The sequence below is a fragment of the Coregonus lavaretus genome (genome assembly GCF_964263955.1).
Source record: "Coregonus lavaretus genome assembly, chromosome: 20".
NCBI lineage: Eukaryota > Metazoa > Chordata > Actinopteri > Salmoniformes > Salmonidae > Coregonus > Coregonus lavaretus.
In genome coordinates, this window is record NC_140007.1 from 35,694,198 (window position 1) to 35,721,147 (window position 26,950).

Consider the following 26,950-nt stretch of genomic DNA (forward strand, 5'->3'; position numbering starts at 1 on the left):
GTAAGCAACAAGTTATGCACCAGGACCAGCTATGGAATTTCATGTTTAGACCGTTTCATCATTATCAGACATATTACTGCCATTCCAGATTGCTAGCTTTTCACAAAGCCTTTGTGTCCAGGGAACAATGGGAAATGAGCGGGAGGCCACCGTGTGTCACATGTGGTGCCTTTGATTAACATTCTAGACTTGTTTGTATGACAGGAACTCAATATATAAAAAAGGCTAAAAAGAACACAATGTTGTTTTATACACTTAAAGTAAAAAAGGTACAATATTGCTTCTTCATTCAACAATAAGCAATCTGTTGGAATAGAATCCCCTCCTTGGCCATATGTTCAGTTCAAGACATTTACATAGGTCAAATAAATAAAGCAATGATCACATGAAACTATGATCAAAAACTTAATTTGAATATAAACATGACATTGGAAATCTATTTGGCTGTTAACACAGTATTAATGTATCAATGGTGGCAGAAAGAAATTACTGCTCTGTGAGTTCGTTTTTCCCTGAATAGGTTTTATTTCTGACATTGATGTATTATGTAGCCTAAATTCACGTTTCTGACACAAGCCTGGTGGGTTATTGAGACATCAAAATTGTTTCACTCAGAGACCAGTATACCTCCTGGGGACATTTTCTTGGTGTTTGCTATAACCTGCTCTGTAGACCACAGAGGGAGTTGGACATGTCCCAAATGGCTGTGGTGGTGCGCCACACGATTGCCTGTGTATTCTGGGTTCATCATGCAGGCTGGGTGGAGCTCCATGGCAAGGTTCAGCCAGTTGTTGGAGATGTTTTGGCAAATGCCTGCTGACAGCAGTCGATGTTGATTTGTTCACTGTTCTTCACCCTCGACAGCTGGGGATGGGTTTCTCTCCCAATGACTACTGCACTGTGATTTAATCCTTAAGCCATTCAGAACTAAAAAACGTAAAAAAATAATGGTTCAGTCTGGTGTGATGAATGCTTTCTTAATTGAAAATGTTAATCTCAATGTCTATTTTGTTGACAATATCATGCCAAAGGAAAACAAGGAGATCCTATAATTCTTATGTGTTCTATTCTATATAATTATGTGATGTAATATTTGTTTTAAGTCTAACCAGCAATGCAAGTAAAAATAATCATCAAGTCTCTAAATTAACTAAAACTAACAAAACTGTAACATAGAACCTTTATCACTCAATAGTTGTTTATCTAAGCTAGTAGAAGAGGAGGGTTAGGGTGGGGTTAACATCCAACATCCAGAGACAGTGTGATTGTGTTTAGGTCTCCTCACTATCTTGAGCCATCACAAATTCAAGAAGGGCGAGTATTCATGAGGTAAAGTAGTACTAATACATCATTTCTGTGAAAAAGCACATTGTGAATAGATTTTTCAGAGTAGTCAATGGCATAATAATTGAAAGTGGAACCACAATGAGATCTATGCTACTGCCAGCTGTCAGATGAGCTGGGGTGGGGGAGGGGTGAAGCAGTTGCTTTGACATGCATGCACTCTGATGAAAAGAGGAGGAAAGGTGATCAACTGTACTAAGAAAGAATAAAGTATTGGTCTCAACTTTACATTGTCTGTTATTAAATACATTTATCCATCAAGTTTTTTTTTGTTGCTCATCTTGAATAGAATGTAGGTTAGTTCAATTCATTGATTTTCCATTCAGTAGATCCCTGTATTTCATGGTTGCATTGTAGGCTATGGTATGTTATGGATTGAATTATCATGATTATTTCTGAACAGTTTGGTGTCTTACAATAGCACAAGTATTCCAATTCATCATTTGAATACTTTTGAGTTTCAATAGTGTACATCTGTCCAAAACTAAAATAAAACCTGATTTCCAATAAATATTCAAAATCATGTCACAAATAAGAAAAGGGGGAAAAGGTTGAATAGCCAAATTACTTTTGCAGTGATCATTTGATATAAAGACAAAGCTATAAGGCTATCATTCAATGCTGGAAACACACAATGACCTGTTGATGCATAGGACATCATCCCACATGTAGCTGTGAGTTTTAGGTCCCCATCCCCCCTCCCCACATGGTGCTCTGTCCTGTTGCAATGGGAAGTGGAGTGAGAGATGTGTAAAAGTCAACTCTATATCTGAACAACATGGGGTTGAGACTTTTGCTTAGAACAAAGAGTTTAAAAACGTTGCTATTTTATTTAGGCCTAGTTGCTAACTAACCGTGACTGTCTCAAATGGGAAATTATGTAGGATACAACCAGCTCATATACAGAATAGAATCACACTGTAATCTTTCAACAAATAGCCAATAATCTTATCTAGGCCTATCCTCTAACTTTCAGACCAAATCAACAGCTGACTAACCATCCCCATGACACAATCGCCATTACAATGATTACATTTGTGCAGTCCACCTTGTTCTTGTCTTTTGTAATAGATCTACAGACGTTCTGTTACCTTGCTTTCATAAGAGAGAAATATGTGTGTGCCGCACTATTGTTTATTATGTAATTATGTTCCACTGTATTATACATTTTATTTTATAGAATGATTTACTTCGTCAAAAGTTGCGACCACGTGACTGTTGTCCCTGTTTCGCTTTTGAGGCTGTAGTGCACGCGCTACTTCTCTCCCCGATTCGTTGAGAGCGCGCCTCACAATTCAACAGCTGCACAGAGAGATTTGCAAACATTGAATAAGAACAAAATGACCGACAATTGTAGCAAGGTGAACTAATTTGGCTAGCTGCTATTATTAATCAATTAACTAGATTAGCGACAGGACATAATACGCAGTTTATATAACTTAGATACATAATTTCGATGAATTGAAAGTTTACCTGGAAAGCCTGAATTGGTAGGTATTGGTGAGTTATCTACAGTTTATATAAAACGAGCGTATTGATTGCTAGCTAGCTAAATTAATTAATGTTATGAAACTATTTCGCAAGGTGAACTCAAATGATGGTTAATTAGGATATGTTTTATTTCCTGCCATTCACCCATTAACTATGTCTGAGTCCAGCAATTGTTAGCGATGTCTTTGTGCCTGCTAAATTAGGAATTTGCGTGCTTAGCTAGCTAGAAAGCTACTTTGCTGAATTTCGCAATGTTTGGTAGGAAGTTGCTGTCCCCGTGCTTCAGATAGTTAGTTAACCACTGATAGACAAATTAACGTTAGAAGGATGTAGCCGGATGTAGCCTAGCTAGCAAAATGAGTTACAAAAGTGACTGAATTATAGCTATATCAAAATTAATCCAATAGAAAAGCCATGCTGCACGATTTATCTTTTTCTGTGTGACATATGAATAACTCGCTAGCTATGTAACTTTAAGACTTCACATTCATTTAGCCATCTAATTTGGCATGCATTACAGATTCATAACCTTTGGATTAAACTCGACGAGTGGATCATTTGTCTTTTATCACGTTGCATGCGTTGGATAACAAAAGCGCTGGAGAACCAAATTGGAGACCTGTTCGCGTAGCTGAGTAAACCTCAGTCAAATAACGTAGCTACTTTACTATCTAGTTTTATGACTAGCATAACTATTATATAAAAATAGGTGGCTGACTGGGATGGGTCACAGAGAAGCCTAATATTTTCAGATAAGATCATTTTCTCATCATGGTTGATGACACTTGTAACTTCCTTATAAAACAGTTGGCAACTTCCACTGATTGCCAACACAGGTCATCTTGTCTTGGCTTGTTGAACAAAGAATGAACACATTCTGCTAGGTCAGCATACATTTACTCAGAAGTGGAAGCCAAAATGGGTAAAAAAAATATATAATGATTTAATTTAAATTTGCAGCTGGTTGTAGAGACTATCAAACTGTTTATGCAATGTCATAATTTTAACTACGATGTATTCATGTAACTAGTTTGTCCAGTTATTCCACATTTTATCCAACTGCTAAAAATATATAACCACAAGCCAAGGCTTTGCATTAATGGAAAACTGTCAAATGATGTGTTAAATATGTAGCCATGTGCAATGAAATTATGCATTCTTCATAGTACTTTATCATGCTAAGAGGAAATGAATGTCTCAAATTCAGTTTCAATTTGAGAACTCAATTTCCTTGTTATTTGAGTTAACTGCCTAAATGCCTTTTAGCATTCATAGGCCTCACCTTGCCATGATGATAGGTCTGTGCTATCCGGGAACCTTGGGACGTCCCTACCCCGTTGAAATGTAAAATGGTTAGGATTTAGGGTAGGGACGTTCCAAGGATCCCCGGATAGCACTGATACATGATGATACTACATTAGCCTAACTTTTTCCTTGTTATTTTGTATTTTACAGGAATCTACTTACTAACTCCCCTGGATGAATCACTGATAATCTTCCACAATGATATTCAGAAACGTCATCCAGTAACTCCTTACTTATAGAATACTCAAGTATATAGATCAATTGCACAACTTTTGAGGAAATGCCAACTCACCCGTTGTTGCCATATGTGGAAAGTACTGATGGACTTGGACAAGACATTCTAAATATTAGTAGTGGTGCTAGCATGCCAGGGGCTGGCTCCAGCATGACTCCTCACAGTACCACCATCACTAACAAAGCCGAGGCTCAGCCCGAGGGAAGCCTGCTGGAAGCCCTGGACTGCATGTTTTGTGACCAGACCTTCACACACCAAGATGACCTGGGCCCACACGTCCTGACCCAGCACCCCACAACACTGTTCGAACCAGCCGTTCTGCGTGTGGAGGCTAAGTTCTTGATCCCAGGTGAGAGGGCCCGGTCCAAACCCAGTTTGCCATCTGTAAAGGAGGTGGTGTTTAGCTGCGTTGTGTGTGATCAGGCCACAGAGGGTGCCAGCGAGCTGGAGAGCCACATGAGGACGCACAAGGACTGTTTCACTTTTCACTGTAACCTTTGTGGCCGTCGGTTCAAGGAACCCTGGTTTCTCAGGAACCATATGAGGTTCCATAAGGCTAAGGCCCAGCAGAACCTGGACGGTCCAGTTATTATCAATGAAGTCATCCAAGACCAAGTCCCAGCACCCATAATCACGCCTTACAAAATGTGCTTTACCTGTGGCTTCTTTTTCCCCGATAAAGACCGTTTGGTGGAACACAGCAAAGTACATAGTAAAGAATTAGAGGCTGATGAAGACCGAGAGAAGGATAGACAGGGAGATCCCCTCAGTCAACAAGGTTTTTTACAGGCCCTCAACCTTCGCCCCCTCTCTGAGGAAAGTAGTATGACACCAGAGAGACCCTCCAGGTGGATTGCCCAACTAGACCCTTTCAACACCTACCAGGCCTGGCAGCTTGCCACCAAGGGAAAGATAGCAGTTGGTCCAAGTGTGGCTAAAGACGTAGGCCTAATCCAAGACCACAGCTCTGACAACGAGGACTCTGGCTCAGATAAAGAACTGACAAACATCTGGTCAGAAGGCCAAGAAGGTGACAACAAGGGTGTTAAAGACGACTTGGGTAGAGAGCTGAGATCCAGACAGACTGCAGGAGAGACCCCATCACCAGAGCCTGATCAGAAGTCAAGTCGAAATGACAAGCCTACGCACTGTGAGGACTGTGGGAGGACGTTCAGGACGTACCACCAGCTTGTTCTCCACTCCAGGGTGCACAAGAGGGAGAGGGGTGAGGGGGAGAGCCCCACCGCCTTCATTGATGGCAAGCTCTCCAGAGCAGGGTCCCCCAGAGAGGAGGGGTCTGAAGACGGGTCAGAGGACGGAGCACCGGGAGACGCCTTCTATTCGGGTAAATACAGCAACTTAATGTTTAAGAAACATTTGTTTTCTATTGAGCAAAGGTGGATTTAATTACAGTTTTTCATAGTTGTTAACACCCGTTTGCTGAAACTACAAAAACATAAAACAGTTAGCCAATTTCCCCAAACCCCACAGACATATTGCAAAATGAAACACAGCAATCAAAATAATGTACTCCCTGCTCAAAATGAAACTCTGCATACAAATGACACACACATCAAATTAATCTAATTTAGTCACAACCAAGATCACACTTTGACATATACAAAACACTATCAGAACCTATTTCAGTGTAAAGACTAAGATTTTGTTATACTGTATATTGTTTGTGTGTACTCAAACAAGAAAGGAACACAAATGCAGGATGCGGCCTATGGTTGATAAGCTCACTCTGATGTTATGGAAAATGGCAGGGTTTTCAATGATCTGTTGTTGGTTTTCCCACAGTCTTATGGCATTATTTTCAACTACCATTTGCACAATGGCAGCCTCCTGTTCGTCTGTAAATAGACGCGTTCTACCACCACGTGGTGGTCATCTTTCAGTTGTACAAAAACCTCTACCCCCCCACCTCTACCCCCACCCCCACATTGTGAGTTGTGTTTTGCCAAAGGTTTGTTATAGAATTGTAATCTGAGTGTAAAGCAAAATGTACAGATTTGGTGTATGGTTCTGCTAAATGAGTTACAGGTTTGGGTCATTGTGCCTCATGGGCCAGTTTTAGTGTGTAAACAATTGGGAAAAACTGTAAATGGCTGGTCATTTATAGATTATGCAAATCCACTTGCTTCACACAAGTTTTTGTATGTAGACTATTTGATTTCTTCACATGACCAATCTCCTGTTTTTTCTACAGTTAAAAATGAAGATGGATTTGATCGAATGAAGGTGAAACATCTTGTGTCCTCCAGGGAATGTAGTTACTGTGGCAAGACATTCCGTTCCAGCTATTACCTCAACATTCACCTCAGGACGCATACAGGTAAACCTTATGTAATGCTGGGAAGCCTGGATATTGATTACTGCATTGTTGGGTTTAGAGCTTGCAAAAAAGGCATTTCCCTGTACTTGTGCAAGTGACATTGAAACTTGAAATAGGCTGCACAATTGGGAAATGTGAGTTGAGATTTATAGCTGATATTTGGCTCTAAGGTTTAACATGAAGTTGGATGGGCGTACTCTGTGTGCTAGAGGTGTAACTGTACTGAACCGTTCGGTACTTGGACCTCTGTTTGGTCCGCACTGTGAACCCAAATGAATACATACTTTTTTAAATGAACACTAGGCTTATAGGCTATTCCTACGCTGCGTTGTATGCCTCTTGAGTAAATCACGTTGTAATAAAAATGATAATCTTAATTGCAGCATTTCAGACTGTCCTTTTGTGAGGCGCAGCCGGGAACTAGTTCTGTATAATGGTGAGTGGTGGGGTCAATAAACCAGGAGGATTCTCCATCATAGTTTAAATCTCCAGTTTGGGAAAATGTTGCCTTCCCAGTAGATTACAATGGCGATGGACAGAGAAGAGAGTATGTCGCCACTGCTCAATGAGAGTAGTCTATGCAGCTGCCAACACCTCAAACATGTTGACACATTTACGCCGACATTCCCCCAGTATTTCTACCACCGGAGCAAGACTGAAACGCAAAGAAACAACACAACTTGTTTTTTATTGTATGGGACACTTTTAAATGTGCCTTCAGAGGCCATGCAATTCAGTACTCATCTCTAAAACAAAAGCCATTTAGGTCAAGAGTCCATATTAACAAAGGAAATAGAGGGACTAACAGTACAGATAGCAATAAAAACTATACATTTACATTTTTACATTTTAGTCATTTAGCAGACGCTCTTATCCAGAGCGACTTAGTTAGTGAATACATTTTTTTTATTATTTTTTTTATACTGCCCCCCCCGTGGGAATCAAACCCACAACCCTGGCGTTGCAAACGCCATGCTCTATCAACTGAGCAACATCCCTGCCGGCCATTCCCTCCCCTACCCTGGACGACGCTGGGCCAATTGTGCGCCGCCCATGAGTCTCCCGGTCGCGGCCGGCTGCGACAGAGCCTGGATTCGAACCAGGATCTCTAGTGGCACCGTTAGCCTTAGACCACTGCGCCACTCTATACCATAGAGGCACACAATAAGTTAGAGGAAAAACTAAAAGAAATGGAGGAACTTATTCAAGAAAGATCAAGTGTAATATATTATAAAAATAAAGCGAACTGGATGAAATATGGGGAAGAATGCACCAAATTATTTTTTAATCTTCAACACAGAAACACTACCAAAAATAATTTGCTGAAACTTGTTACAAATGGAGTCACCCATGATTCACCAAACTATATTTTGAACGAGGAAGTAAAGTACTTTAAGCACATGTTTTTTTTTGTCTCCTCCATCTCCACTAACCGATGCTAATTGTATGGATTTTTCTATTAATAATGTAAAATTAACAGCTGTACAGAAAGACTCATGTGAAGGCCAAATCTTGATGCAATTAAAGCCTTTAAGTTCGAGAACTCCAGGGCTGGATGGCATACCAGTGGAGGTGTACCAAACCTTTTTTGATGTACTCAGAGGACCGTTATTAGCATGTTTAATACCACTCCTATATAAATGGTAGATTATCAGACACTCAACAAGAAGGTCTGATTTCATTATTACTGAAACAGGATCCAAGTGGTAAATATAAAGATCCAGTCCATTAAAAAAATTGGAGGCCTCTTAAACTTCAGTATTGTGATGCAGAAATTCTAGCAAAGTGCTTAGCGCGTAGAATTAAAAAGGTATTGTCGGATATTATTCATCCTAATCAGACAGGTTTTTTACATGGACGATACATTGGCGATAATATAAGACAAGTACTGGAAACAATAGAACACTATGAAAAATCTGGGAAACCAGGCCTGGTATTCATAGCTGACTTTGAAAAGGCTTTTGATAAAGTACTACTATTTTGGAGAATCTCTTTGTTATGTGAATTATTTAACAAACTATTTCAGTGTCTCTGTGCGTCTCCCAGAAGGTTGTAAGTCTTTTGGGATTTAAGTAACGGACAGAGTCCCGGTCTGCATAGTCAGAGATTTATTCATTGAGAATTCTAAAACAAAATGGTCATACAATATTTTTATATGCACACGTCAGAGAAAAAATCCCTCCCCTCTGTAGGCAGGCTGTAGTTTTCCACTTTATAATTGCTCTCCTGACCATCAGTTCACACACACACACCTCTCACACGTTTCTCTCCTCCCAAAATTCCTCAGTTATGTTGGTTTCTCAGTTGCCTGTAGACAGTTCTCCTTGTCCTTTGTTGTCTGGTCTAACTCTTACTCACATTGCTAAATTGTAGCTCATAGTCTTTACTGGTCCTACACTCTCACATTCTAACACATTTCACACAGTTTCAGGGTGTAATAATTAATCTATCACTCTTATAAAATGGGTTAAAGTGATGTATAGTAACCCTAGGTGTAAAATAGTAAATAATGGCTACTTCTCAAAGTTTTAAACTGTCAAGAGTCAATCAAGGTTGTCCACTATCGGCATATCTATTTATTATGACCATCGAGATGTTAGCTGTTATAATCAGATCCAACAATAATATCAAGGGGTTAGAAATCCAGGGCTTAAAAACAAAGGTGTCATTGTATGCTGATGATTCATGTTTTCTTTTAAATCCACAATTTGGATCGCTCCACAGCCTCATAGAGGATATAGATACTTTTTCTAACCTCTCTGGATTACAACCAAATTATGATAAGTATTGCGTATTGGATCACTAAGAAATACAACTTCTACATTACCGTGTAGTTTACCAATAAAATGGTCTGACAGTGATGTGGACATACACGGTATACATATCCCGAAAGAAAGAAATGATCTCACTCCAGTACATTTTTATAGAAGGTTAGCAAAAATAGATAAGACCTTGCTACCATGGAACGGAAAATACCTGTCTTACCTAGAAAAATCACCCTGATTTAACTCTTTAGTCATATCCCAGTTTACCTATTTGCTTATGGTCTGGCCTACACATAGCGACCTGTTTAAAAAAAAATATATATATATATATATATTTTTTATATGAGCAAAACATATTCCGTTTTATTTGGAATGGCATGCCAGACAAAATTAAAAGGACCTATCTATATAATTAATATGAATTCGGAGGGCAGAGATTATTAAATATTAAAGCATTAGACCTCTCACTAAAGGCGTCAGTCATACAAAAGTTATATTTAAATCCGAACTGGTTCTCTAGAAAATTAGTAAGAATGTCTCACCCCATGTTCAAGAATGGTTATTTGAAAAGGAAATAATCTCCCAAATATCGCTATTTTTAAAACAAGCCATAGAAAGTTGGTTGCAATTTCAGTTTAATCCACCAGAAAAGACAGAACAAATAATACAACAAATATTGTGGGTAAACTCAAATATACTAATTGATAAAAAAACATTATTTTTCGATAAAATTAAAAAAAAAGGTATAATCTTTGTAAATTATAAAATATATGGAAATGTCTGCTCTACCCACAATTACAACCAACTAATTGCAGCATTACCGCAAAAATGGAAGAGGCAAGTGGAAAGGGAAAAAAGTAAGGAACTTGTCTGTCGGCCCTGCATTAAAGACCAAAATTGGTTAAAGAAAATTGTGATAAATAAAAAATTATACTAGTTTAAGAGCCAAAAAATTGACAGCTGTGCCATATAGATGGCAAAATAGTTGAAGAGATTTCCAATGTACCGATTCCATGGCACATGGTTGATGAACTGATACGCAAAATGACACCGGATTCAAAACGTAGAATCTTTCAAAACATTTATTATAAATTTATTATAAAAAAAATTATTATAAAAAAATTATTGCAACCAATAGAATGTTATATTTATTACATACAGTACCAGTCAAAGGTTTGGACACACCTACTCATTCCATAAAAAAAAAAAACTATTTTCTACATTGTAGAATAATAGTGAAGACATCAAAACTATGAAATAACACATGGAATCATGTAGTACCCAAAAAAGTGTTCAAAACATCAAAATACATTTTATATTTAAGATTCTTCAAATAGCCACACTTTGCCTTGATGACTGCTTTGCACACTCCATATACAGTGAGGGGAAAAAAGTATTTGATCCCCTGCTGATTTTGTACGTTTGCCCACTGACAAAGAAATGATCAGTCTATAATTTTAATGGTAGTTTTATTTGAACAGTGAGAGACAGAATAACAACAAAAAAATCCAGAAAAACGCATTTAAAAAATGTTATAAATTGATTTGCATTTTAATGAGGGAAATAAGTATTTGACCCCCTCTCAATCAGAAAGATTTCTGGCTTCCAGGTGTCTTTTATACAGGTAACAAGCTGAGATTAGGAGCACACTCTTAAAGGGAGTGCTCCTAATCTCATCTTGTTATCTGTATAAAAGACACCTGTCCACAGAAGCAATCAATCAATCAGATTCCAAACTCTCCACCATGGCCAAGACCAAAGAGCTCTCCAAGGATGTCAGGGACAAGATTGTAGACCTACACAAGGCTGGAATGGGCTACAAGACCATCGCCAAGCAGCTTGGTGAGAAGGTAACAACAGTTGGTGCGATTATTCGCAAATGGAAGAAACACAAAATAACTGTCAATATCCCTCGGCCTGGGGCTCCATGCAAGATCTCACCTCGTGGAGTTGCAATGATCATGAGAACGGTGAGGAATCAGCCCAGAACTACACGGGAGGATCTTGTCATTTACATTTTACATTTTAGTCATTTAGCAGACGCTCTTATCCAGAGCGACTTACAGTTAGCACATACATTATTTTATCGAACCCACAACCCTGGCGTTGCAAACGCCATGCTCTACCAACTGAGCTACATCCCTGCCGGCCATTCCCTCCCCTACGCTGGACGACGCTGGGTCAATTGTGCGCCGCCCCATGGGTCTCCCGGTCGCGGTCGGCTACGACAGATCATTGTCAATGATCGCAAGGCAGCTGGGACCATAGTCAATTGGTAACACACTACGCCGTGAAGGACTGAAATCCTGCAGTGCCCGCAAGGTCCCCCTGCTCAAGAAAGCACAAATACAGGGCCGTCTGAAGTTTGCCAATGAACATCTGAATGATTCAGAGGAGAACTGGGTGAAAGTGTTGTGGTCAGATGAGACCAAAATCGAGCTCTTTGGCATCAACTCAACTCGCCGTGTTTGGAGGAGGAGGAATGCTGCCTATGACCCCAAGAACACCATCCCCACCATCAAACATGGAGGTGGAAACATTATGCTTTGGGGGTGTTTTTCTGCTAAGGGGACAGGACAACTTCACAGCATCAAAGGGACGATGGACGGGGCCATGTACCGTCAAATCTTGGGTGAGAACCTCCTTCCCTCAGCCAGTGCATTGAAAATGGGTTGTGGATGGGTATTCCAGGATGACAATGACCCAAAACACACATCCAAGGCAACAAAGGAGTGGCTCGAGAAGAAGCACATTAAGGTCCTGGAGTGGCCTAGCCAGTCTCCAGACCTTATTCCCATAGAAAATATGTGGAGGGAGCTGAAGGTTCGAGTTGCCAAACGTCAGCCTCAACCTTAATGACTTGGAGAAGATCTGCAAAGAGGAGTGGAAAAAAATCCCTCCTGAGATGTGTGCAAACCTGGTGGCCAACTACAAGAAACGTCTGGCCTCTGTGATTGCCAACAAGGGTTTTGCCACTAAGTACTAAGTAATGTTTTGCAGAGTGGTCAAATACTTATTTCCGTCATTGAAATGCAAATCAATTTATAACATTTTTGACATGCGTTTTTCTGGATTTTGTTGTTGTTATTCTGTCTCTCACTGTTCAAATAAACCTACCATTAAAATTATAGACTAATCATGTCTTTGTCAGTGGGCAAACGTACAAAATCAGCAGGGGATCAAATACTTTTTTCCCTCACTGTACATATATATTTATATTTACAAAATGATATTTATTGGAAATGATGCAGACAATTACATTGATGGAAGCTACAATCTATCTGCAATATTAAAACCCCACTACTTCGTCTCCCCGCTGCATTCAAATAGCCCTTCGTAGCTGATTCTGACAGGGCCAAATAGGTATGTTTTTAGACACAGATATGCGCCCATTCTCGGTGGTTGAGAAGAATAGGGGGTTTTAGCACCTCGTGAAAGTGCTCGAGCCACATTTCAAACTTTGCATTCTCACACCCATTTCAGCAAATAGGTAGTACCTGCTCGATATAAGCAAGCTAAAGCTGAAGTTGTCAATGAATTGTCCAATGCAACCAGCATTGCGCTTACTACAAATGGATTGACCTCCAGGGCTACAGAGAGTTACTAAACAGTGACAGCCCATCACATTACTCTGGAGTGGGAAATGAGAAGTACTGTGCTACAGACACGCCACCTTTATGAGAGTCACACAAGTGCATATTTTCTCTTTGTAAGAAAACATAGCAGAAGGCCTATACAATTTCTGAGCCATGTTTACATAATGATTTCATACACATGTTGCACTTTATTTTAGTGTTGTTGATGTGTAATCATTTAAGAAAATACAAAGTGAAAATGTTGGGTGTTCCTGATTGTGCTCTCATCATGCATTACATTATTAAATATGGAATCAGGAATACCATCACGTATTTTGTTAAATAAACAAAATAACTAACTACAGTAACTGTTGGCATTTAATTTTCCCGTTAACCGAACCGTTAACGCAATACGTACCGAGCCGTGACCCCCAAAACCGCAATCCATACGGAACCGTTACGCACCTGTGTTCTGTATGTAATGATTTCAGTATTTAATCAATCTGAAGACCATATTTACAGTTTGGTCCATATTATGCTAATGTGTTTCTATTTTTGTCTTTCAGGTGAAAAACCATACAAATGTATATACTGTGACTATGCTGCAGCCCAGAAAACCTCACTGAGATATCACTTGGATAGACGTCACAAGGACAAACCTTACACTGACATCCCCAATAAGCCTGTGATATCAGTGCCATCTCCCAGTGAGAAAGAATTAACCAGAAACAGAGAAGACAAAAGGGTCCCCAACCGATCCAAACTATGGCCAACTCCCAATGTCAGGCCTGCAACCAAACCTTGTGCCAATGAGAAACCAGAGGATAGATTTAATAGCATCGGTGTCAAGCTTGCCAGCCCACTTGCTCAAGTGAATGCTGAGTATGGGAAATTGATTTCTACAGCTGTTTACTCCTCTTCTGCAGATGATGCACACATAAAACACCTCGTACCTGTTAACCTGAAGATGGAAGGAAACGAGACAAAACGCCTCGTACCTGTTAACCTGAAGATGGAAGGAAACGAGACAAAACGCCTCGTACCTGTTAACCTGAAGATGGAAGGAAACGAGACAAAACGCCTCGTACCTGTTAACCTGAAGATGGAAGGAAACGAGACAAAACGCCTCGTACCCGTTAACCTGAAGATGGAAGGAAACGAGACAAAGCGCCTCGTACCCGTTAACCTGAAGATGGAAGGAAACGAGACAAAACGCCTCGTACCCGTTAACCTGAAGATGGAAGGAAACGAGACAAAACGCCTCGTACCTGTTAACCTGAAGATGGAAGGAAAGGAAATAAAAGACGAGGGCTTCGACGCCCCATTAAATTTGTCCTTAAAAGTGTCACTTTCCAGCTCTGCCTCCGTAATACCAAGGAATACGTTGATTTCCAGTGTCTGTTCGTCCTGTGCCTTCAGCACTCTGTACCCAGAGGTCCTGCTCATGCACAAGAAGCTGCTTCACAAGGAGAAGTCCGACACAAACAAGAAGAACAGAAGTGTAAAACTGAAGCGTTACACTGGCTGCCCCCCTGCCCTCGAGGGCAAAGATGTCATCCCCCTGCCTCCTGTAGACCGGAGACACCCTCGCCGGACCAAATCACCAACCCCCCAGCCTCCTGGAAAACCTACAGGAAAGACTCACCCCTCCAACCCTCCTCATGGGCTTAAACGCTCTCTCACCAATGAACCCCGTAAGGAGATGGGAGCCCCGGGACCGGATAATCAGCGGTACAGGATGATGACGCCACCTAGCACCAGCCAGGGCCATTCCAGGTTTACAGAGCCAGCAGAACAATCCAACACCAACGGTAGAAAAGATGGCAAACCTGTAGTGGAGAGACCAAGGCAGAGCCCATCGGACAGCAGAGTGGCAAGCGGCTTAAGAAGTGGCCCAGTGAGGAACGGTAGCGGTGTAATCTGGCCCTCAGATGCTGCCAGGCTGTGCCTCTCCAGCCGGTTCGGTAGTCTGCCCCCGATCGACTTTGGTGGTGAACCCTCCAGTAAGAGACAGAGATACTCTGGGCTCCCCGGAAGGGAAACGGACACTATTGATACTGGCTTTAGGATGGAGGACAGGTACAACAGACTGCTGCCCTCAGGAAGAAATGGAGCCTCTCCCTCTAACAGGCCACAGGCCTATGCCCCAGTCAAAGCGTCCAACCCTCCAGCCTCTGCAAGCAGCAGCAGTATGGAGACTGACTGGAATATGATCAACATCCTCCGCTCCTACACCCCCAGTGACCTGGCCTCCCTCTACCATCCTGCTGTGGCTAACCCCAGTCATGGAGTGCTGACCAACACAAGAGGTATGAACTAAAAGCTTTATCTTATATATTTTCGATACATTTGAAATTCATTCATCCCATTTTCATGTTAGTGTAGTTGCAAATGTCATGGGGTTCCATATTAGAGTTGGACAGCTATATCATATTGCCATTTATTACGGTTTGTATCAAACTATTACTTTGGGGTTACTCCTAAGATTGTCCTTCTCCTCTTCCTAGGCAGTAGGCCATTACTCTACCCAGCTAGTATGCTACAGAGGAGAGCCTATTCCAGCCCCATCAATAATGAACGCAGTGGACCCACTGACGAAAGTACTTAACTGTTCTAATGGTAGGCTATTGTTCTGGTTGACTTCACCGGCCATGTTGTAAGTAACTTTGGCTGTCTTAAGTTTTGTGTTGAGATAAATAGGATACAATTTATCGCCTTCTGTAGGTTTGAAATACACTGAGAAGTTCATGGTACAACCATCTTCTTTTGAAAGCTTACCTGGAGGAAAGGCCTGACCCATAGATGACCTACCCCCACTGATCTAAACACATCTATCTAATACAACAGAGTTTAGGTTGTATGCATTGACCAATGACTTTGAATATCATATTGGTATGGTTGCACTAGATAAAACATGTATAAAGGAGAAAAGTGTTAAGAGGATAAGTTACCTTTTGTTTGTTAATATGCTGCTCTGTCTGATATGACGTACAGTCAGCAATCAAAGGACCATGTTTTTGTCAAAGCACTGATGTTGGATAGGGTTTTATCTGACATAAAGCTTGACGTCTTAGTTTACAAAACAAAAGCTGTATGTTGACGTATCCTGCCTCAAACTCAGTTTATAGACTGTTGACGCTAATAGTAGGCAGTTATTTTTGTGATGATATGAAGCTGCTGTAGCTATCATGTCTACTATTGAGCCAGTGCATTTTGGAGAGTTGGGAGCAAATGTCTGATGTGCCTATAAGTAGTTATTCACTGGATAAACATTATGATCAGAGCCTGAAGCCAGGGATTCTTGCTACTGGGAATTCTGTGAAATGTACATAGAAAAGGCTGCTGGTTCTGTTCTGCCTATAGATTCCTCACAACCGACTATGCTGTAACAGTGGTAAAACATGGACCAAATATCAAGAGAATATCTGAGGGATTCAACTTTTTGTGTGCAAAAATACTGTTCAGATGTTCTTTTTTTAGACCGACTGTTCTTCCATACAGTATTCAGGACTCTGTTCATGTTATGCAGGATCTTAAGATGGTTATTAAGTATTTTGCCTCAGGTTGGGTTGTGTTAACTTGTCTGCCTGCTTTGTCACTGGTTTTTCTGCAGCTGTGGTCTACTACTTGTTGATTCTGTATATAAGTCAGGGAGCGCAGAGTGAAAGCCTTACTGCAGGAATAGCTCAACATTGTACACTGAAGAAAAAATGGTCTCAGGTTTCAGAACTCAATTTGATTTGAGCTCTATCATTCTACTTAATTTATGCATGAACTGTTACAAATTAATGCACATGATGTGGGAAGCGTTCTGATATTTTCAAGTAATTTGGGTACATCAGACTTCTGTTATTTCATATTTTTGCTGTTATAATTTTTTGGGTGTTTTATTTATTTCTGTTAATGTTTTGTTTTCTACATGTGTGAGCAATGTAAAAAGTGAAATATTGTTTAAGAGTTGTATGACCATTACCATATAATAAAGAGTGAATGACATTTGGTGCATAGACGAGTAGTGTTATAATATTTGCTTGTGCTGTTTGAGAATTTCTACAGTTATCTTTCCAAGTGTTACTATAGGCCTACCACCTTCCTGTTTATGTAACCTTGAAACAACTTTTGAAACTTTTTTTCGTCACTGGAAATTGACAATTTCAGATTTCTCCTTTCCTGCTGTCATAAGCGTGGGGTTATTAAGTTACCATTTAAATCTAAGTTTGGTTTATGTATTAGCCTAGGTAATTCTTGTGACTGATACTGGAGTTAAAATTACTGCGATTTGAGATGCAATGCTATGTCTGCCTATGCTGCTCTACTGTACTTTATACAATATGCTTTCCCCAAGTGTGGTTTACATTAGCCTAATAAATGATAGCCATGTCAATACATGCATTAGTTTTCTTTCTTCACTTTTCTATGTTGCGATCTCATGGTTTGGTCTTTTGACTTAGATCAAGTGTAATTGTTGTTGTCGTGAGTAGAGGGACCCAATTCACGCTCAGACCTTCAGTCTGCAGAAATGAAACATTTTGGTTAAATGTCACTGCAAATGATGTACAAATAATTTGACATTCTTGAAAAAGTATATTATTTTTGTAGTTGTTTACATGAGCATAGTGTTTTAATTTGTCATTAATTTTGCACAATAAATTGTGTACAGTTGAGAAATTTCTATATCTTCTGTTACATCTTGGTCCATGTACAGTTAACTGCCAAAATAATGGCAACACTTGAGTAAACAAGGGATACAAAGTATATTGAAAGAGCGTGCTTCCACACAGGTGTTGCTTCTGAGTTAAGTATGCAATTAACATACCATGATTAGTGTTATTATTTTTGCTACCATGCCTGTGCCCTCATAGGATGAAAATGCCCCCATCCACAGGGCAAGAGTGATCACTGAATGGTTTGATGTAATGAGCATAACTATGTAAACCATATGCCATGGCCGTCTGTCAGTCACCAGATCTCAACCCAATTGAACACCTATAGGAGAGGAGCGACGCCTGAGACAGCGTTTTCCACCACCATCAACAAAATACCAAATTATGGAATGGTGTCGCATCCCGACAATAGAGTTGTAGACGCTTGTAGAATCTATTCCAAAGATGCATTGAAGCTGTTCTAGCTCGTGCTGGCCCAATGCCCTATTAAGAAATGTTATGTTGGTGTTTCCTTTATTTTGGCAGTTACCTGTACTTTGGTTCGTTCATTGTCTGGAAAATGTCTTAACTCCAAGTAAACACCAGAGGGCAGTGTATACAAACTCAAGAGTGCAGCAACACGGTGGTAGGTGGCGTTTCTGTGCTGTGGGGATGCTGTACAGTGCCAAATAACTTGTTTAAAAAAAAATTGAATAACAGAAAAGTGGTGCGTGCATATGTATGAAGCCCCTAAATAAGATCTGGTGCAACCAATTACCTTCAGAAGTCACATAATTAAAGTCCAACTGTGTGCAATCTAAGTGTCACATGATCTGTCACATGATCTCAGTATATATACACCTGTTATGAAAGACCCCAGAGTCTGCAACACCACTAAGCAAGCGGCACCATGAAGACCAAGGAGCTCTCAGGTCAGGGACAAAGTTGTGGAGAAGTACAGATCAGGGTTGGGTTGTAAAAAAATATCAGAAACTTTGAACATCCCACGGAGCACCATTCAATTCATTATAAAAAAATGGAAATAATAAGATCCCTAAGATCCTGCATAACATATGGAAGAAGGTGCTCTGGTCAGATGAGACTAAAATTGAGATTTTTGGCCATCAAGGAAAACGCTATGTCTGGTGCAAACCCAACACCTCTCATCACCCGGAGAACACCATCCCCACAGTGAAGCATGGTGGTGGCAGCCTCATGCTGTGGGGATGTTTTTCATCGGCAGGGACTGGGAAACTGGACAGAATTGAAGGAATGATGGATGGTGCTAAATGCAGGGAAATTCTTGAGGGAAACCTGTTTCAGTCTTCCAGAGATTTGAGACTGGGACAGAGGTTCACCTTCTAGCAGGACAATGACCCTAAGCATACTGCTAAAGCAACACTTGAGTGGTTTAAGGGGAAACATTTAAATGTCTTGGAATGGCCTAGTCAAGCCCTCAATCCAATTGAGAATCTGTGGTATGACTTAAAGATTGCTGTACACCAGCGGAACCCATCCAACTTGAAGGAGCTGGAGCAGTTTTGCCTTGAAGAATGGGCAAAAATGTGCCAAGCTTATGGAGACATACCCCAAGAGACTTGCAGCTGTAATTGCTGCAAAAGGTGGGTCTACAAAGTATTGACTTTGGGGGGTTGAATAGTTATGCATGCTCAAGTGTTCTGTTTTTTTTGTCTTATTTCTTGTTTGTATCACAATAAAAAATATTTTGCATCTTCAAAGTGGTAGGCATGTTGTGTAAATCAAATGATACAAACCCCCAAAAAATCTATTTTAATTCCAGGTTGTAAGGCAACAAAATAGGAAAAATGACAAGGGGGGTGAATACTTTCGCAAGCCACTGTACATTCTCATCTATGTTGTCAGGTTTGTATTGTTGATATTGATCATATAATTTCACAAGTATTTGTGTTGATGCAGGGTGGCATGTTTAGGGTAATAAAAGGGACATGAAGTCTTTTGGCCATCAGTAAATGTAAACAGTGTCCACAATTGTTTAGATTGGTGGTGTATTCCTATGGTAAGATGGTTGTACATAGTATACAGTCAATGGGTTGTGTCCTTCAGATTGAGAAACCATATAATAGCACACTATTTTTGACTGTCCCTGGCCTAGCATCAGAATCCTGAGAGAAAAGGAAGAGAGACTGACAAAGCGTATCAAAATTGTGCATTCTGTCAACACTAAATTACAAGGGCCAGTCTCCAGCACATTGAACACTTTAAACTTAGATTTTTTTCTTCTTCTTTTTGAGTACACATCTGTTTGCTGTCTGTTCCCCAGGGCCAGTGCTGTGTAATCTATTGCATTAGCTCACATTAGTGCATAATATCGCCCATGGGCCTTGGTAATCATAAACGCAAAATGAGCATTTCATTAAGCATCACCCTCAGATCCCCCACACTGTGGAGAACCAAGTGCAGAGAGAGGAAGAGGACGGAAGCAGACTTCATCTGATGACACGCTTCCTGTTGTTCCGAATCCTCCAACTCCACGCTGATGCTCTTGTAAAGATGTTTTAATTCGCTCAAGGGTTTCATGTAAAAAAATGTCTCTTTGCGGCCATTATATTGTTTCCGCATAGTTCAAGGGAGTTCAAGAAGCATGTTAATTTTGTTGATTTAAAATAATATATAATGTATGTATATATATTTTTTAACATAGACGGTTACACAGTTAACATTCAACAAAACTACCACATCACTTTGTATGAGCTTGTTTAGGTAGCCAGAAAGCAGGTGACCCTCCTGACCTTTGGACATATCATCGGATCAGTGTCATTCAATTTATGACATTGCTACATCGTTTTGATCTCTAAAAGCCATTGCCTGTTCTATGATGGATTTTAGATATACCCCTTTTCCTAACAAGGTCTGATAACTGTGAGACTTGAGACTACTCTGTGCCAGGGCTAGTTTCCCTGAGATTATTAGACCAATATCCACTGGGGCTGTCATTCACAGGGATCTGGTGCAGAGCTTGCTATGTAACATACCACATAATGGATGGTGTACCAAGTACTATAGTGAAAGCGGTAACACTAGCATCTGTATGTTCAACAATAGGTTTACAAGCTATTGTTAGAAAGCAGCATGATTTCAGTGACAATACAAAACTGCATCGCTCTAAAATAGCTACATTTATTGTGCAATTGTGTGCTGTTTAACCACCTCAATCTATTTCCATTTTATAATTATATTCATCCATATAAACTCAGCCAAAAAAGAAACGCCCCTTTTTCAGGACCCTGTCTTTCAAAGATAATTCGTTAAAATCAAAATAACTTCACAGATCTTAATTGTAAAGGGTTTAAACACTGTTTCCCATGCTTGTTCAATGAACCATAAACAATTAATGAACATGCACCTGTGGAACGGTCGTTAAGACACTAACAGCTTACAGACGGTAGTCAATTAAGGTCACAGTTATGAAAACTTAGGACACTAAAGAGGCCTTTCTACTGACTCTGAAAAACACCAAAAGAAAGATGCCCAGGGTCCCTGCTCATCTGCGTGAACGTGCCTTAGGCATGCTGCAAGGAGGCATGAGGTCTGCAGATGTGGCCAGGGCAATAAAATGCAATGTCCATACTGTGAGACGCCTAAGACAGCGCTACAGGGAGACAGGAAGGACAGCTGATCATCCTCGCAGTGGCAGACCATGTGTAACAACACCTGCACAGGATCGGTACATCTGAACATCACACCTGCGGGACAGGTACAGGATGGCAACAACAACTGCCCGAGATACACCAGGAACGCACAATCCCTCCATCAGTGCTCAGACTGTCCGCAATAGGCTGAGAGAGGCTGGACTGAGGACTTGTAGGCCTGTTGTAAGGCAGGTCCTCACCAGACATCACCGGCAACAACGTCGCCTATGGGCACAAACCCACCGTCGCTGGACCAGACAGGACTGGCAAAAAGTGCTCTTCAATGACGAGTCGCGGTTTTGTCTCACCAGGGGTGATGGTCGGATTTGCGTTTATCGTCGAAGGAATGAGCGTTACACCGAGGCCTGTACTCTGGAGCGGGATCGATTTGGAGGTGGAGGGTCCGTCATGGTCTGGGGCGGTGTGTCACAGCATCATCGGACTGAGCTTGTTGTCATTGCAGGCAATCTCAATGCTGTGCGTTACAGGGAAGACATCCTCCTCCCTCATGTGGTACCCTTCCTGCAGGCTCATCCCTCCAGCATGACAATGCCACCAGCCATACTGCTTGTTCTGTGCGTGATTTCCTGCAAGACAGGAATGTCAGTGTTCTGCCATGGTCAGCGAAGAGCCCGGATCTCAATCCCATTGAGCACATCTGGGACCTGTTGGATCGGAGGGTGAGGGCCAGGGCCATTCCCCCTGCCTTGGTGGAAGAGTGGGGTAACATCTCACAGCAAGAACAGGCAAATCTGGTGCAGTCCATGATGAGGAGATGCACTGCAGTACTTAATGCAGCTGGTGGCCACACCAGATACTGACTGTTACTTTTGATTTTGACCCCCCTTTGTTCAGGGACACATTATTCAATTTCGGTTAGTCACATGTCTGTGGAACTTGTTCAGTTTATGTCTCAGTTGTTGAATCTTGTTGCTGAGTTTAGAAAGAATTTCGGATTCAATATCTGTGAGTAGGCTACTGCATCTATTAAGCCCATTTTGAAAGTTTAGATGCCTCTTTTCAACTTCTGTTTGTTTTTTTATGATGATTTCATTATGTTTGCTTTTCTTACATGAAGTTTCAGTCAGCAGCCAGTTTAGTGCACAATTCAATACCCAATGTTCTTTCATGCCTATGTTAACTGTCATTCATCTATACTACAAATATTATTGGTGGAATTTCTCTGTTTCATACTCAGACCAAATTCTTCTCAACCAAAGAAGAACAGCAGATAGACATACACAGTAACGCTAAAGGTGCTTAGTACAGTAGCCTATGCATTACAGTTATAGTGGTATCATCAGCTTCTTTGTGCTGCAATGGGTTTCTTCTACTCACTCAAAAAGTAAACCTCACATTAGTATCTCTCGGTAAGTGCTCTTTCCTCTTTATTTTCACTACTGTCATCACTCATACTTGTCCTCTTGCATGAATTAGCAATTGGGCCAACCGAACAGACGCACATGGTCAATTGTTGCCTATCTATCCTGTCAGAATTTGAGGCAGAAAGTCTGCAGTTGTGTCTGTGATTGCTTATCATTGTCATCCTGTCCCTCTGAGGAAGAGGAACAATGAAAAGCCCCTGGCCCCAGGAAAGGGATTTGGGTGTCTGGAGAGAACGGGGGCCATATGGAGCGGGCGTAGATAGCAGAATAATGGATGACGTGTCATGTTTCAAGTTTATTTGATGTTGGTTTGATTTAGTCATTGTGGATAAAAAACTAGGATGAGTTTATATTACTTAGTAGCAACACACAGTTAATGTTTATCTTGCACTCCTAGTAAAGTTGTCTGCAGTGCCTTCTATTTTAATTCACAGTGTATATAGACAATTTAACCCTAGGTACAGTAAGGCTGTATACTCTATATAACAAAACAGGATAGGAAAAGACATGGGGCGGACTGGGACAAGAATTCGGCCCTGGCATTTTATCCACACCAGCCAATCCCCCAGTTACATGGTCCTCCTCCACTTTTTTAACCAGCTCCTGTTTAAAAAAAATACAATATGTAAAAACACCACTGGAGATGCAACTCACCACTATAACTGTGTCTCTGCTTCTTCTTGTTCTCTGTCTGCCTGTCTGCTGAAGCCTTATCATTATAAAAGCCAAGCTAACGACTAGGGCTATGTTTGCAAATTAGTGCCTGTCATATTTGTTCCCCTAAATCAACATATGTGTTCCCCTAATTACTATTCCAGGGCCCCAGACTAACATTTTCCCCTGGTGTCACTGGTGCCACGAACTTCTACAGTTGGTGGCACCAGCCCATGATTTGGTCAGACCCAAATCATGAGTAATTGTCTTATAAACTCATTCATAGTGCTTTAAAAAAAAAGTATAATAAATAGACTACTGAGGTACTCAAGAAATGTTTCATCTAACATCCAATCAGGAATGCATCATTCAATATATTTTGATGTGCAACCTAATCCAGTGATTGTCATGAATTATGAGTTAACAATTAGACGACAGTTGCTATTTTACTGTCAAAATAGGATTTCAGAATTTCCAGAATTTGTTTTGTTCAATAGAGATTAATTAGATACATCTTAATGTGCACAACTAATATCATAGACTAATTAATTTGGGGTTCACACCTAAGGAAATTGAAACTCAAAACACATTAACTAGATCGCTAACTCTAAATATAATACCCACTGCTAGTAGCCATGTATTCCAACAGTAAATGTAATATAATTTTTTTGCAATTGTAGGCTACTATCCATTAAACCTATGCCCTCGCAATGGTTGGTGCGCATTTGGCCCGCGCGCAGCTCCATATCTCAAAGTCATGTGAAATATCTTTTTTTATTTTATTTTTTATTTTTTTACATTTATTTATTTATTTATTTATTTTTTGGGGAGGGGAATGGATCAGCTTAATATTGCAGATAGATTGTATCTTCTATCAATGTAATTGTCTGCATCACTTCCAATCCCCCATGTTTTTTTTTGTTTTTTTATATATATATACTCCCCTTTATTACTTTTCAACCCCACCATCCTTTCCCTACTTGGAGTAAATTAGTGAACAACAATGCCCAGGCCTCTACTTCCGGTCTATACTTACTATCTACACCTTATGGACAGAGTTAATTTTACAATAATTCTATTATATATATTTTTATTTATTTTATTTTTTATTGCTCCTGAACTTCTTCTACTCTCAACCTCTCCGATCATTTTCATGATGTCCATCCGGTTTGCTTCTATATGCCATATCTTTCTAACTGTGCTCTTTCCCAAAAGCTCCCAACATACAACCTATATACTTATTATGGACACAGTATGCTTACATTATTAGCTATCTTTGTTATTATTTGTTGTTATTTGTTATTAGTCCCATCCTTCAACTCTATTCAATACCTCCCATCTATCTCTTAACACCATCCATATAGGATTTCTATTTGCCATATATATTTCAACCGTACTGTGATGTTTTACAAAAGTTCTGAACCTTTCTATTCTCATTGCTTCTACAGATTGTGAATTAAAAATAAACATTTTTGCTAAAAGTATTATTATATTATTGATTGATTGACTATGACTTTTCAGATCACCCAGTAATGCTATCTGCAAGGTTAGTTCCAGGTAAATATTGCAATCCTTTAGCCATTCCTGGACCTGTGTCCAAAAACAAGCTACAAATGGACAGAACCAAAACAAATGATTCTGTCTCTTCACAGCAAAATCTGCAGAGCTGGGAAGATTGTATCCCCCATATAAATAACATTCTATTGGTAGCAATAATTTTATATAATAATTTAAATTGAAAGATTCTAATTTTTGAATCCGGTGTCGTTTTGCGTGTCAGTTCATAAACACTATGCCATGGGATCGGTACGTCAAAGATCTCTTCCCAACTATTTTGCAATCTATATGGGACGGCTGTCAATCCTTTGGTCCTTAAGTGAAACTGATATACTTTTTTATTTATCACAGTTTTCCTTAACCAATTATGTTCTTTAATGCAAGGCCGACAGACAAGTTCCTTACTTTCTCCCCCTTCCACTTTCCTCTTCCACTTTTGCGGTAAGGCTGCAATTATTTGGTTGTAATTTTGGGTAGAGCAGACATTTCCATATGTTTTTGTCAGCTGCATGTGCGACATAACTCCACCAGTCCTACCGATGATATCATTTACGAAGATTATACCTTTTTTAAACATTCTGTCAAAAAAGAAAGGTTTTTTGTCAATTAGTATATTTGAATTTAACCACAATATTTGTTGCATTATTTGTTCTGTCGTTTCTGGAGGATTAAATTGAAATTGCAACCAACTTTCTATGGCTTGTTTTAGAAATAGTGACATTTGGGAGATTATTTCCTTTTCAAATAACTGAAAGTGAGTGGTTGTAATCTGAATAAAGGGAAAAAGGCCTTTCTTGAACATTGGGTGAGACAATCTTACTAATTTGCTTGAGAACCAGTTCGGATTTAAGTATAACTTTTGTATGACTGAAGCTTTTAGTGATAGGTCTAATGTTTTAATATTTAATAATTTCTGTCCTCCGAATTCATATTCATTATATAAATATGCTCTTTTAATTTTGTCTGGCTTGCCGTTCCAAATAAAATTGAATATTTTTTTCTCATATAATTTAAAAAACTGTTCGCTAGGCGTAGGCAAGACCATAAGCAAATAGGTAAACTGGGATAATACTAAAGAGTTAATCAGGGTGATTTTTCCACAAATTGACAGGTATTTTCCTTTCCATGGTAGTAAGAACTTATCTATTTTTGCTAACTTTCAATTAAAATGTATTGAAGTGAGATCATTTATTTCCTTTGGGATATGTATTCCGAGTATATCCACATCACCATCAGACCATTTTATTGGTAAACTACATGGTAATGTGAAAATTGTATTTTTTAGTGATCCAATACGTAATATAGTACATTTGTCATAATTTGGTTGTAATCCAGAGAGGTTAGAAAATGTATCTAGATCCTCTATGAGGCTGTGGAGGGATTGTAGTTGTGGATTTAAAAGAAAACATGAATCATCAGCGTACAATGACACCTTTGTTTTTAAGCCCTGGATTTCTAATCCTCTGATATTATTATTGGATCTGATTTTAATAGCTAACATCTCGATGGCCACAATAAATAGATATGCCGATAGTGGACAACCTTGTTTCACTCCTCTTGACAGTTTAAAACTTTCTGAGAAATAGCCATTATTTACTATTTTACACCTAGGGTTACTATACATGATTTTGACCCATTTTATAAGAGATTCTCCAAAATTGAAATGCTCCAGGCATTTATATATAAACCCCAGTCGAACTTTATCAAATGCCTTTTCGAAGTCTGCTATGAATAGCAGGCCTGGTTTCCCATATTTTCCATAGTGTTCTATTGTTTCCAATACTTGCCTTATATTATCTCCAATGTATCTTCCATGTAAAAAACCTGTCTGATTAGAATGAATAATATCCGACAATACCTTTTTAATTCTATGCGCTATACATTTTGCTAGGATTTTTGCATCACAACACTGAAGTGTAAGGGGCCTCCAATTTTGTAAATGGACTGGATCTTTATATTTTCCACTTGTATCCTGTTTCAGTAATAA

The 26,950-nt window shown here is 39.8% G+C and overlaps 1 protein-coding gene across 1 annotated transcript; it reads left to right on the forward strand.

The window, feature by feature from the left end:
* The first annotated feature begins 2,664 nt into the window (after positions 1 to 2,664).
* Positions 2,665 to 17,437, forward strand: LOC311147806 (zinc finger protein 217-like). Its single transcript, XM_084184596.1, has 6 exons — positions 2,665 to 2,834; positions 4,291 to 5,720; positions 6,588 to 6,713; positions 13,620 to 15,362; positions 15,561 to 15,672; positions 15,778 to 17,437. The coding sequence occupies exons 2-5, from the start codon at positions 4,421 to 4,423 to the stop codon at positions 15,659 to 15,661; spliced, it is 3,270 nt and encodes a 1,089-aa protein (XP_084040722.1). The 5' UTR covers positions 2,665 to 2,834; positions 4,291 to 4,420; the 3' UTR covers positions 15,662 to 15,672; positions 15,778 to 17,437.
* Positions 17,438 to 26,950: the final 9,513 nt, after the last annotated feature.

Bases quoted from the DNA above. Each gene is read 5' to 3' on its own strand.
- LOC311147806 (XM_084184596.1), top strand. From the start codon at position 4,421: ATGCCAACTCACCCGTTGTTGCCATATGTGGAAAGTACTGATGGACTT. The intron at 5,721-6,587 runs GTAAATACAGCA...TTTTTTCTACAG, and splicing joins GGGAGACGCCTTCTATTCGG to TTAAAAATGAAGATGGATTT. The intron at 6,714-13,619 runs GTAAACCTTATG...TTTGTCTTTCAG, and splicing joins TCACCTCAGGACGCATACAG to GTGAAAAACCATACAAATGT.